Consider the following 13633-nt stretch of genomic DNA (forward strand, 5'->3'; position numbering starts at 1 on the left):
CGATACGAGGAGTTAGCTCAACGAAGCACAAGGCAGCCCCAAAACATTTTTGGGGGGAGCACATGGGGAGATTGGTAGAGTCAGGGTTCAGACCTGAGCCAACTCCCCGTGCTTACCGTGGAGAGCGAGTATCCGGTTCTGCGCACCATGCCTTCAGTGTGCATCCACAGCCCGGTGCGCTCGGTGCAAGCTCCCCGCAGTTGCCGTGCTAGAGTGGGCATTCAGCCAGGACGGATTGTGCCGGCTCAGCGCTCCTGGCCTCCGGTGCGTCTCTTCGTTCCAGGATATCCTGCGCCATTTCTATGCACGGTATCCCCAGTTCGCCAGCACAGACCAGCGCAGCCTATCCAGCTCCCCACACTTGCCGTGCTACAGAGGGGATTCAGCCAGGACGCATTGTGCCAGCTCTGCGCTCCAGACCTCCAGTGCACCTCCACGGCCCAGCATATCCTGCGCCGGCTCTACGCACTATGCCTCCAGTGAGCCTTCATAGCCCAATGCATCCCGTGCCAGCTCTCCACACTCACCGAGCTGGAGTGGGTATCCAGCCAGCAAGTGTTGTGGCAGCTCCCCGCACCAGGCTTCCAGTACGTCTCCTCAGTCCGGTGAGACTTGTTCCGGCTCCACGTACGAAGCCTCCAGTGATGATCCATGGTCCGAAGCCTCCAGAGATGATCCATGGCACGAAGCCTCCAGTGATGATCCATGGCCCGGACTCTCCAGTGATGATCCATGGCCCGGAGCCTCTAGTTATAATCCATGGCCTGGTGCCTGTCGTGACGATCCATGGCAAGGAGCCTGCATTGATGGTTCCCAGTCCTGAGCCTGAAGCTACGGTCCCCAGTCCGGAGCCTCCAGCGACGGTCCCCAGTCTGGAGCCTCCAGAAATGGTCCCCAGTCCGGAGCCTCCAGTGACGGTAGGGGGTTGGGATCATACTTAGGCAGCCCTTTTTCCCACCTTCAGTTGTGGGATCTTGTCTTTGTTTGGTTGCATGTATTTTTGCACAAAGAAGCTTTTTGTTCGTTGTATTGTTTATTGTTTTTTTTGCTGGTTCACATTTCAATAACGACCGTTACAGTCTACTGTTTGCTGAAGATCTGGTGCTTCTGTCCCCAACTAAGGAGGGCCTACAGAAGCACCTAGATCTTCTGCAAAGATTCTGTCAGTCCTGGGCCCTGACAGTAAATCTTAGTAAGACAAAAATAATGGTGTTCCAAAAAAGGTCCAGTTGCCAGAACCACAAATACAAATTCAAATACAAATACAAATTGTTGCTTTAGAGCAAAAACTATACATACCTTGGCCTAAACATCAACATAGAGTGAGGGGAGAAGGGGGATAGAGTGAGGGGAGAAGGAGATAGGGAGAAGGGGGATAGAGTGAGGGGAGAAGGAAATAGGGTGAGGGGAGAAGGGGGATAGAGTGAGGGGAGAAAGAGATAGGGTGAGGGGAGAAGGGGGATAGAGTGAGGGGAGAAGGAGATAGGGTGAGGGGAGAAGGGGGATAGAGTGAGGGTAGAAGGGGCTAGAGTGAGGGGAGAAGGGGATAGGGTGAGGGGAGAAGGGGGCTAGAGTGAGGGGAGAAGGGGGCTAGAGTGAGGGGAGAAGGGGATAGGGTGAGGGGAGAAGGGGCTAGAGTGAGGGGAGAAGGGTATAGGGTGAGGGGAGAAGGGGATAGGGTGAGGGGAGAAGGGGGATAGGGTGAGGGGAGAAGGGGGATAGAGTGAGGGCAGAAGGGTATAGAGTGAAGGGAGAAGGGGGATAGAGTGAGGGGAGAAGGGGATAGAGTGAGGGGAGAAGGGGATAGGGTGAGGGGAGAAGGGGATAGAGTGAGGGGAGAAGGGGATAGGGTGAGGGGAGAAGGGGATAGGGTGAGGGGAGAAGGGGGATAGATAGAGGAGGGCAGAAGGGTATAGAGTGAAGGGAGAAGGGGGATAGAGTGAGGGGAGAAGGGTATAGGGTGAGGGGAGAAGGGGGATAGAGTGAGGGGAGAAGGGGATAGAGTGAGGGGAGAAGGGGCTAGAGTGAGGGGAGAAGGGGATAGGGTGAGGGGAGAAGGGGGCTAGAGTGAGGGGAGAAGGGGGCTAGAGAGAGGGGAGAAGGGGATAGAGTGAGGGGAGAAGGGTATAGAGTGAAGGGAGAAGGGGATAGGGTGAGGGGAGAAGGGGATAGGGTGAGGGGAGAAGGGGATAGGGTGAGGGGAGAAGGGGGATAAGGTGAGGGGAGAAGGGGATAGGGTGAGGGGAGAAGGGGATAGGGTGAGGGGAGAAGGGGGATAGGGTGAGGGGAGAAGGGGATAGGGTGAGGGGAGAAGGGGATAGGGTGAGGGGAGAAGGGGATAGGGTGAGGGGAGAAGGGGATAGGGTGAGGGGAGAAGGGGATAGGGTGAGGGGAGAAGGGGGATAGGGTGAGGGGAGAAGGGGATAGGGTGAGGGGAGAAGGGGATAGGGTGAGGGGAGAAGGGGGATAGGGTGAGGGGAGAAGGGGATAGGGTGAGGGGAGGAGGGGGATAGAGTGAAGGGAGAAGGGGATAGAGTGAAGGGAGAAGGGGATAGGGTGAGGGAGAAGGGGATAGGGTGAGCGGAGAAGGGGGATAGTGTGAGGGGAGAAGGGGATAGGGTGAGGGGAGAAGGGGCTAGGGTGAGGGGAGAAGGGGACAGGGTGAGGGGAGAAGGGGGATAGGGTGAGGGAGAAGGGGATAGGGTGAGGGGAGAAGGGGGATAGAGTGAGGGGAGAAGGGTATAGAGTGAAGGGAGAAGGGGGATAGAGTGTGGGGAGAAGGGGATAGGGTGAGGGGAGAAGGGGATAGGGTGAGGGGAGAAGGGGATAGGGTGAGAGGAGAAGGGGGATAGAGTGAGGAGATAAGGGTATAGAGTGAAGGGAGAAGGGGATAGGGTGAGGGGAGAAAGGTATAGAGTGAGGGAAGAAGGGGGGTAGAGTGAGGGGAGAAGGGTATAGAGTGAGGGGAGAAGGGTATAGAGTGAGGGGAGAAGGGTATAGAGTGAGAGGAGAAGGGGGATAGAGTGAGGGGAGAAGGGTATAGAGTGAAGGGAGAAGGGGGATAGAGTGAGGGGAGAAGGGTATAGAGTGAAGGGAGAAGGGGGATAGAGTGAGGGGAGAAGGGTATAGGGTGAGGGAAGAAGGGGGATAGAGTGAGGGGAGAAGGGTATAGAGTGAGGGGAGAAGGGTATAGAGTGAGGGGAGAAGGGTATAGAGTGAAGGGAGAAGGGTATAGAGTGAGAGGAGAAGGGGGATAGAGTGAGGGGAGAAGGGTATAGAGTGAAGGGAGAAGGGTATAGGGTGAGGGGAGAAGGGGGATAGAGTGAGGGGAGAAGGGTATAGAGTGAGAGGAGAAGGGGGATAGAGTGAGGGGAGAAGGGTATAGGGTGAGGGGAGAAGGGGGATAGAGTGAGGGGAGAAGGGTATAGAGTGAGGGGAGAAGGGTATAGAGTGAAGGGGATAGGGTGAGGGGAGAAGGGCATAGAGTGAGGGGATAACAGGAGAGAGAGAGGGTGGGTGGGTGGGTGGGAAGGAGGGAGGTAGATAAGGGATATTGGGGGAGATGGTAGATTCAGGGCAAAAAGCTGTGTGGGTCTCCAATGTCCTCGCTCTACTTCTCCTTATTCTTCCTATCGTTCTCTCTCTCCTCTCCCTCCTTTTTTACAAATCATTAAAATATTATTTTCCTCAATTACTCCATTTCTCTTCATTCATTCATTCCTCCACTCATATCCCTTCGTCCTTTCCCTCCTCCTCAGTCCTGTCCATCCTCATCTGTCCTATTCCTCCTCATCTGTCCTGTCCATCCTCATCTGTCCTATTCCTCCTCATCTGTCCTGTCCCTCCTCATCTGAGATGGCCCTTCAGTAAAAACACTGGAACAAGGATTGTGTCACACCTAGTTGGCTTTAACAGCAGAGCTCTGGTGGCTGTGCATGTGTAGGACAATCTCAGCTTGACGTCTTCTTTAACAAGAAACAACAGATTAATGATGTTTGGATGGAGTGCTATTGAAACAGCTCTCAGTCCCCTGTAAGTGGTTTATGTTTCAGTGGATAAATGGGTCGTCTCTTAGCAGATGAGACTGAGCAAGGGGCCCTGTCGTAATGACTTTTTAAAGAGCCTCTGTTGAAAGGCATACAATATCTCCCTCTCTCTCTCTCTCTCTCTCTCTCTCTCTCTCTCTCTCTCTCTCTCTCTCTCTCTCTCTCTCTCTCTCTCTCTCTCTCTCTCTCTCTCTCTCTCTGTCTGTCTCTGTCTCTGTCTCTCTCTCTGTCTCTCTCTCTGTCTCTCTCTCTCTCTCTCTGTCCCTCTCTCTGTTCATCTCCGTTTCTCTCTCTCTCTCTCTCTCTCTCTCTCTCTCTCTCTCTCTCTCTCTCTCTCTCTCTCTCTCTCTCTCTCTCTCTCTCTCTCTCTCTCTCTCTGTCTCTCTCTCTCTCTGTCCCTCTCTCTGTTCATCTCCGTTTCTCTCCCTCTCTCTGCTCTGTGTTGGTTCCTCCTCCCCCTTCCCATCTCCCTATCTCCGTGGTGAGTGTGTTGTGCAGTATGTTGGGCAGCGTGTTGGGCAGGGTGTTGAGCAGCGTGTTGGGCAGAGGGTTGGGCAGGGGGTAGGGCAGCATGTTGGGCAGCGTGTTGGACAGCATGTTGGGCAGGGTGTTGGGCAGCGTGTTGGGCAGGGTGTTGGGAGGTATGTTGGGCAGTGCATCTCCAGGGACTGGCTGAGCCTAGGACTGGGCTGAATGGGGCTTTCAGTGCTCCGTTCTCAGGTAGGTCTTGAGAGGCTGAAACAACTTTTGGATTGGTAACATGATGGCTACTGATGTTGACCTCACCAACTCACTATGGCTGGATTTTCCAACTGGGACAATACATAACTATTGATGATGAGCAGGAAAGTGTCACCCGGCTTACAGATTCCAAGATGAACCTGGTTCACACAGACTTAAATACATGTGCATAGAACTGTGTGGAATTTACCATTGTTTTCCCAATCCCAACATCAAGACAACCGAAGCAGGAATGAGACAGTGTTACCTGACTTCCTTTAGGACCGGGGAGACCCTATGAAGAGGAGAGAGAGTTCCAGAGTTCAAATCAATAAAATAGTACAACGAGAGCACATTTCATTCATCTATCAAATAGATACTCACTGGTTTGCCATCCATGCCAAGCGGGCCCTACAGAGAGAGGGAGAGAGGGAGTGAGGGAGAGAGGGAGGTAGAAAAAAACATTCATGACAGATGAACCCATGTGTTTTGAGCAGGGATTGTTCCATGCAGAGATTCAATAAAGAACAACAAATAAAATGAGTCAATGGCTGCTGGAAAATCTCACTGATGACTTAGATAAAGTAAAGGACCACACTGTTTCTGTTAGCCAAACCAACAATGAGGTCACCCCAGTAGTACAACATGAAACAGCCTGGAGGTATGGTAATTTATGGCGCTTGTATCCTCTATGTGTATCTGTGTATGTCTTGTATACAACGGATTCGGGCGGATGTGCTTTCTCTGCCCAGACCAGACCAAACATCTGTAACAGAGGTAGGTAAATAAACTGACCTCCTAAACACTTGCCAGTTGGTCCACGCATGCTTTGAGTACACGTCCTGGTAATCCATCTGGCCCCGCGGATTTGTGAATGTTGACCTGTTTAAAGGTCTTGCTCACATCCTGCTACCGAGAGCGTTATCACACAGTAGTTAGGAACAGCTGATGATCTCATGCATGCTTCAGTGTTGCTTGCCTCGAAGTGAGCATAACAGGCATTTAGCTCATCTCGCCAGCTCGTGGCTGGGTTTCCCTTTGTAGTCCGTAATAATTTTCAATCACTACCACACCCGACGAGCGTCAGAGCCGGTGTAGTAGGATTCAATCTTAATCCTGTATTGACGCTTTGCCTGTTTGATGGTTCATCTGAGGGCTTAGCGGGATTTCTTATAAGCGTCCGGATTAGTGTCCCGCTCCTTGAAAACTGCAACTCTAGCCTTTAGCTCGATGCAGATGTTGCCAGTAATCCATGGCTTCTGGTTGGGATATGTACGTACGGTCACTATGGGGGCAACGTCGTCAATGCACTGATTGATGAAGCCGATGACTGAGGTGGTATACTCCTCAATGCCATTGGATGAATCCCGGAACATATTCCAGTCTGTGCTAGTAAAACAGTCCTGTAGTGTAGCATCCGCGTCATCTGACCACTTCCGTATTGAGCGAGTCACTGGTACTCCCTGCTTTAGTTTTCGCTTGTAAGCAGGAATCAGGAGGATAGAATTATGGTCAGATTTGCCAAATGGAAGGCAAGGGAGAGCTTTGTATGCGTTTCTGTGTGTGGAGTAAAGGTGGTCTAGAGTATTTTTCCCCTCTGGTTGCACATGTGACATGCTGGTAGAAATGAGCTAAAATGGATTTAAGTTTGCCTGCATTAAAGTCTCTTGTTTGCTTATGGCCTTATACAGCTCATTGAATGTGGTCTTAGTGCCAGCATCCTGTTTGCGGTGGTAAATAAACAGCTACGGATAATATAGATGAGAACTCTCTTGGTAGATAGTGTGGTCTACAGCTTATCATAGGGGAACTCTACCTCAGGTGAGCAATACCTCAAGGCTTCTTTAATATTAGACATCGCGCACCAGCTGTTATTGACAAATAGACACATACCCCCGCCCCTCGTCTTACCAGACGTAGCTTCCCTGTCCTTCCGATGCATGGAAAATCCTGCCAGCTCTATAATATCCATGTCATCGTTCAGCCACGACTCAGTGAAACATATGATATTACAGTTTTTAATGTCCCATTGGTAGAATAGTCTTGATCGTATATCATCCATTTTGTTTTCCAATGATTGCACGTTGACCAATAGAACGGATGGTAGTGGAGGTTTACTCACTCGCCTATGAATTCTCAGAAGGCAGCCTGACATCCACCCCCTTTTTCTCTGACTTTTCTTCACGCAAATCACAGGGATTTGGGCCCGTTTCCGGGAACGCAGTATATCCTTCAAAAATCTTTGTCCAGTTCGAGGTGAGTAATCGCTGTTCTGATGTCCAGAAGTTATTTTCAGTCATAAGAGATGGTAGCAACAATGCAAAAAAACTAACAAAATAACACAGTTGGTTAGGAGCCCGTAAAACAGCAGCCATCCCCTCCGGCTCCATTCTCTCATACAGTCAGTATGTGATCTGGATGTAAAGCGCCTCTCAACTCAGTACCTGTCTCTGGGAAAATAACCAGGAAAACATTGATTTCGTTCAGGCTCCCTTTGGTCGTGTGACAAAGACCCAAGGGATCCATACGTGGCCCAGCCATCCTGTCTGAACACCGTTTAACCCTATTACAGCTCTGACCCCTGACCCCCTGAACACTTCCAGTGGGACATCTCACTGTTTAACTAGCCCCTAGGGTACATTGTACCAAAGTGTCCTGAAGCGAATCCTACGGCTGTGTCTGTCCCTTTGCACTTTGATGGATGGAGGGAGGAGAGGAAGAAAGGAGGGAAGAGAGAGAGAGAGCAAAAGTGATACTTTTGAAATAAGGACTATGTAAGTTTGTTTTACTGTTCGTAGTCTCCCGTTGGTCTCATAATGAGATGGCATGCTTCTATTTGAAGCTATGATTGTCTTTCTCTAAAACTCGGGGGGTGTTGAAGAACCATAATGTGTACCTGATTACATGGGCCCTAATGGTTATATAAGCAACTGGCTTTTAATTGGAAAACAAGGTCAGTGGTCTCCAAACAAGGTGTCAGGACCCGGTTACGAACCCGGGTCTCCGGAGTGAGAAACAGTCACTTAACCAACTGAGCCACGAATAGTTGGCAGAACGCAGAAGATGAGGCAGACACAGCAGTACTTGAGACGGTGTATTTAATGAAGTAAAAAGTGAAGTTCTTCAGGAAAACATGTAACTCCACAACCTCAAAAGGAATTCCACAAGAACAAAGGTAATCCTCCAAGACAAAAAGGTAAATCCACAAGGTGGAAGGTATAGCACAAAAAGCCTAAAAAAATACTCAAAAATAAACAAGAACAAAAAACAGAATTCCACAAGAGAGTCCACCGGGATCAACAAGAGTTCACAGAGAACTAGGGCTGGGTGCTAACATACAAACACAGAGCAAAGGACTGAGGAAAACAAAGGGTTTAAATACAATCAGGGGAAACGAGGCACAGGTGCAAATAATAATGGGGATCAAGGGAAAACAAAAGGTCAAAAGGCACAATGGGGGCATCTAGTGACCAAAAACCGGAACAACCCTGGCCAAATCCTGACAGAATCCCCCCCCTAGGAACGGCTCCTGACGTTCCTACCAGCTCTCTCAGGGTGGAGGGCCCTGAACTGACGAATGAGGTCAGGGTCCAGTATGTCTTTGGCAGGAACCCAGGAGCGCTACTCGGGACCGTAGCCTTCCCAGTCCACCAGATACTGCCAGGACCGCTGCACCCGGCGGGAATCCAGTATCCAATGGACTGTATAAGCCGGCTGGCCTCCAATGACACGAGGCGGAGGGGGAGGTCTGTCTGCCGGGACAAGGGGAGAAAAAACAACAGGTTTTAATAAGGAAATGTGAAATGTGGGATTAATCTTAAGGGATCTGGGTAAGTGTAGGCGATAAGAAACTGGGTTAACTCTCCTGGCAACCTTAAAGGGACCGATGTATTTTTGGGACAGCTTGCGAGACTCCACCCGTAGTGGTAAGTCTCTTGTGGAGAGCCAGACACTCTGGCCGGGGCGCAGGGTAGGCCCGGGACGGCGACGTCTGTTGGCTTGTTGTTGGTACCTCTGTGAGGAACGCATAAGATTAAGACGGGTCTTCCTCCACATAAGCCGACAGCGTCTGACGAACTTCAAGGCTGAAGGCACTCTGACTTCTGCCTCCTGGTCCGGGAACAATGGAGGGGCATAGCCAAACTGACACTCGTGCGGGGACATACCAGTGGAGGAGGAGCGCAAGGTGTTGTGCGCGTATTCGGCCCAAACAATGAAGAACGACCATGTGGACGGGTTGTTACGAGTCATACATCGGAGGGTGGTTTCCAGCTCTTGATTCATCCTCTCAGTTTGGCCGTTGGACTCCGGATGGTACCCTGAAGATAGACTGGCAGAAGCCCCCATGAGTTGGCAGAAGGCCTTCCAAAACCTAGAGGCGAACTGGGGACCTCTGTCAGAAACCATATCTTGAGGAATGCCGAAGACTCGGAACACATGATTAATTACCAACTCAGCCGTTTCCTTGGCAGAAGGTAACTTAGTCAGAGGGGCGAACCTGGCCGCCTTTGAAAACCTGTCGATAACGACTAGGATAGTAGTATTGCCATGGGATGGAGGAAGGCCAGTAATGAAGTCCAACGAGATATGGGACCAGGGTCTGTGGGGAACAGGTAAAGGGTGAAGGAGTCCTTGCGGGCGGAGGTGAGAAGATTTGCCCTGGCAGCACACGGGGCAGGCATTGACGAAAGTGGCAACGTCTTCTCTTATAGTAGGCCACCAGAACTTACGCTGGATGAACTCCAAGGTGCGACCTACGTCCGGGTGACAGGTGAGGCGGGAGGAGTGCCCCCACAGAAGGACCTGAGTCCTCACTGCCTTGGGGACAAACAACCGATTGGCAGGAACTCCTTTCGGGTCCGGTTCAATAGCTTGAGCTCGTCTCACGGTATCCTCAACTTGCCACGAGATCGGAGCCACGATCTTAGCAGCAGGAAGGACAGGCATGTCCGTGTCATCTTGAATGGCAGGAGCGTAGACTCGGGACAGGGCATCCGGTTTGAGATTCTTCGACCCGGGCCGATAGGTGAGGATAAACTGGAATCGATTGAAGAAAAGAGACAATCTAGCTGGTCTAGAGTTCAACCGCTTCGCCTGCTGGATATACTCCAGATTTTTGTGGTCCGTAAGCACTTGAAACGGGTGAGAAGCCCCCTCGAGCCAGTGTCTCCATTCCTTCAATGCCATCTTAACCGCTAGGAGTTCACGATCCCCCACATCGTAGTTCCTCTCAGCCGGGGTAAGCCGGTGTGAGAAGCAAGCACACGGATGAAGCTTCTTGTCTTCACCCCTCTGAGACAGGACAGCTCCAACACCAACCTCTGAGGCGTCTACCTCCACCACAAACGGTTCATCCGTAGTCGGTAGTATCAGGATGGGAGCAGAGAGGACGCGCTGCTTGAGTCCTTGGAAGGCCGTCTCAGCTTCTCTTCCCCACAAAAACCTTGCATTGCCACCCTTGGTTAAAGCTGAGAGAGGGGCTGCCACCAAGCTGAAGTTCTTGATGAACTTGCGGTAAAAGTTAGTGAAGCCCAGGAAACGCTGAACTTCCTTAACGGAGTTGGGGGTGGGCTAATTCGCTACCGCCCCTACATTCCTGGGGTCCATTTGGACTCGACTGGGTTCCACTACAAATCCCAGGAATTGTACTCGGGATGAATGGAATTCACATTTTTCCGGCTTAACGTACAGATGGCTGTCTAGGAGGCGTTTGAGTACTTGTCTAACATGCTTTGTGTGTTCTTGAAGAGAGCTCGAAAAGATGAGGATGTCATCCAAGTAAACGAACACAAATATGTTAAGCATATCCCTAAGCACATCGTTTATGAGCGCTTGGAACACCGCTGGGGCGTTGGTCAGGCCGAAGGGCATCACCAAGTATTCATAGTGACCAGTAGGCGTGTTGAAAGCGGTCTTCCACTCGTCACCAGGTCTGATCCGCACAAGATGGTATGCATTCCGCAGGTCAAGCTTAGTGAAAACAACTGCTTCCTGGAGCAGCTCGAAGGCTGTGGCCATAAGGGGTAGCGGGTAACGGTTACGGACGGTTATGGCATTGAGTCCCCGGTAGTCGATGCAAGGACGTAATCCACCGTCTTTCTTGGCCACAAAGAAAAACCCTGCTCCCGCCGGGGAGGTGGATGGACGCATGAGGCCTGCTTCCAGAGCGTCCTTGATGTAGGTATCCATAGCAGCTCGTTCGGGTGGAGATAGGGAAAAGATCCGACCCCTGGGGGGGCAAGGTTCATGATTTCAAGCATTCCTTTATGTCTTGATGAAGAGATGAAGCAAAACAAACCAGATCCTACAGCCCACCTGGGCTGGGGCTGTGTAACAGAAGTGTGAGCGAGGGACAGGGTGTGAGTGTGTGTGTAGTATTTTATCACACATTTAGGGGAACCACAGTAATGCAGGGCTGAATGCTCTACAAACCCTGATTTCATTCAGGGCAGGTGAAAAACACCTCCCTGTGTGTGTGTGTGTGTGTGTGTGTGTGTGTGTGTGTGTGTGTGTGTGTGTGTGTGTGTGTGTGTGTGTGTGTGTGTGTGTGTGTGTGTGTGTGTGTGTGTGTGTGTGTGTGTGTGTGTGTGTGTGATATGGGTGCATCTGGCCCCCCTGAGACTGGTCAGAATGAGAAGACGAAGTGCGCACAATGAGGTGCGCACAATGAGGTCTCCGTCGGCAGGAAGACTCTGAACCAGACCAGGGGAAGACTGATTTATGAGGCCTAACAAGCCACACAGCAGCCTGTGAACTTGACGTGGGTGTGTGTGTGTTCTACATCTCTTTCTGACCTTATGTGAGTGGGCCTAGCACATCTGTAGAACATAGAACATGATTCAATCAAAAGTGAAAGTCGCCCAGTAAAATACTGCTAATAATTAATAGTCTAAAAGTATCCAGTTTTAAACATGCGCTACTGTGTGTGACTACATGTGAGTGTGACTACGTGTGAGTGTGACTACGTGAGTGTGACTACATGTGAGTGTGACTATGTGTTAGTGTGACTACGTGTGTGTGTGTGACTACGTGTGTGTGTGTGTGTGTGTGTGTGCGTGTGACTACTCCAAACAATAAAACCTATACTCTTTGTTGACAGTTCCACAGTATTTTAACCTTCTGAGTGCTACTGACATCCAAACTGGAACATTAGAAAAAAAGAACCGCACAATTCTCTACAACGACAAAACAGTTGATAATATCCATTTTAACAAGACCATAAAACCCAGAGAACTCGATGAAAGTCGATGTGATTGATAAGCGGATGATACCTATATAAAGGACCACTTCCATTATGGGCCAGTGGAGGACTGTAATGTGTGATGCATGACATGACCATGTAGGACAGAGCCAGTGATGAGGGTGTGTGAGTGTGTTTGTGTGTTTTGGACCTACACAACAGACCGGGGAGGAAAAATAAAAAGCTGGAATGCAGATAAAAATAGGCCCAAACAAAAAGGCAGCAGAACCCTTCATCTTATACCACAAACGGAAGGAGAGAGAGAGAGAGAGAGAGAGAGAGAGAGAGAGAGAGAGAGAGAGAGAGAGAGAGAGAGAGAGAGAGAGAGAGAGAGAGAGGGGAGAGAGAGAGAGAGAGAGAGAGAGAGAGAGAGAGAGAGAGAGAGAGAGAGAGAGAGAGAGAGAGAGAGAGAGAGAGAGAGAGAGAGAGAGAGAGAGAGAGAGAGAGAGAGAGAGAGAGGGGAGAGAGAGAGAGAGAGAGAGAGAGAGAGAGAGAGAGAGAGAGAGAGAGAGAGAGAGAGAGAGAGAGAGAGAGAGAGAGAGAGAGAGAGAGAGAGAGAGAGAGAGAGAGAGAGAGAGAGAGAAATAGGCCTCAAATTACCACTAAAAGTAGGGGAGAAGGGAACATAGCCTTTTTGTCTGTGTGTATTCATAGTCTCCTCTCTGCCATATTGTCTCCTTGTCCTAATCAGTGAGGATTCTAATCATTGAGGATTCTGGGAGCTGTGACTCTGCCTACATAAGCATTCCACCCAATTAGACCGTTTTTAAGCACATTTCTGGAAAATGACTTTTGCAGCAGGGTGTTTGTGTGTGTGTGGAGCAACGCCCCTCCTTCTTTCAGCATAGTATAGAAGAGGTCTGAACTATGTGTTTAATATCCCTGTTGCAAGGCCTTAGGAAGAGCTGAGGCCTGGGTGTGAACATGAGAAAAGGTGTAGGTCTGCTGCAAGGCCTTAGGAAGAGCTGAGGCCTGGGTGTGAACATGAGGAAAGGTGTAGGTCTGCTGCAAGGCCTTAGGAAGAGCTGAGGCCTGGGTGTGAACATGAGAAAAGGTGTAGGTCTGCTGCAAGGCCTTAGGAAGAGCTGAGGCCTGGGTGTGAACATGAGGAAAGGTGTAGGTCTGCTGCAAGGCCTTAGGAAGAGCTGAGGCCTGGGTGTGAACATGAGGAAAGGTGTAGGTCTGCTGCAAGGCCTTAGGAAGAGCTGAGGCCTGGGTGTGAACATGAGGAAAGGTGTAGGTCTGCTGCAAGGCCTTAGGAAGAGCTGAGGCCTGGGTGTGAACATGAGGAAAGGTGTAGGTCTGCTGCAAGGCCTTAGGAAGAGCTGAGGCCTGGGTGTGAACATGAGGAAAGGTGTAGGTCTGCTGCAAGGCCTTAGGAAGAGCTGAGGCCTGGGTGTGAACATGAGGAAAGGTGTAGGTCTGCTGCAAGGCCTTAGGAAGAGCTGAGGCCTGGGTGTGAACATGAGGAAAGGTGTAGGTCTGCTGCAAGGCCTTAGGAAGAGCTGAGGCCTGGGTGTGAACATGAGAAAAGGTGTAGGTCTGCTGCAAGGCCTTAGGAAGAGCTGAGGCCTGGGTGTGAACATGAGGAAAGGTGTAGGTCTGCTGCAAGGCCTTAGGAAGAGCT

General features: G+C 50.6%; 1 protein-coding gene across 1 annotated transcript in view; it reads right to left on the reverse strand.

Moving 5' to 3' along the window:
- The window catches only part of LOC124010647 (collagen alpha-1(XXIII) chain-like), a 485745-nt gene that overhangs the window by 265858 nt on the left and 206254 nt on the right, over nucleotides 1-13633 (reverse strand). The window contains exons 6-7 of the mRNA XM_046323317.1: nucleotides 5151-5177; nucleotides 5035-5061 (exon numbers count right to left, since the gene is read on the reverse strand). Coding sequence (XP_046179273.1) covers nucleotides 5035-5061; nucleotides 5151-5177 — 54 coding nt within the window. The remainder of the gene's footprint in view (nucleotides 1-5034; nucleotides 5062-5150; nucleotides 5178-13633) is intronic.

This window comes from Oncorhynchus gorbuscha, linkage group LG23, assembly GCF_021184085.1.
Source record: "Oncorhynchus gorbuscha isolate QuinsamMale2020 ecotype Even-year linkage group LG23, OgorEven_v1.0, whole genome shotgun sequence".
Taxonomy (NCBI): domain Eukaryota; kingdom Metazoa; phylum Chordata; class Actinopteri; order Salmoniformes; family Salmonidae; genus Oncorhynchus; species Oncorhynchus gorbuscha.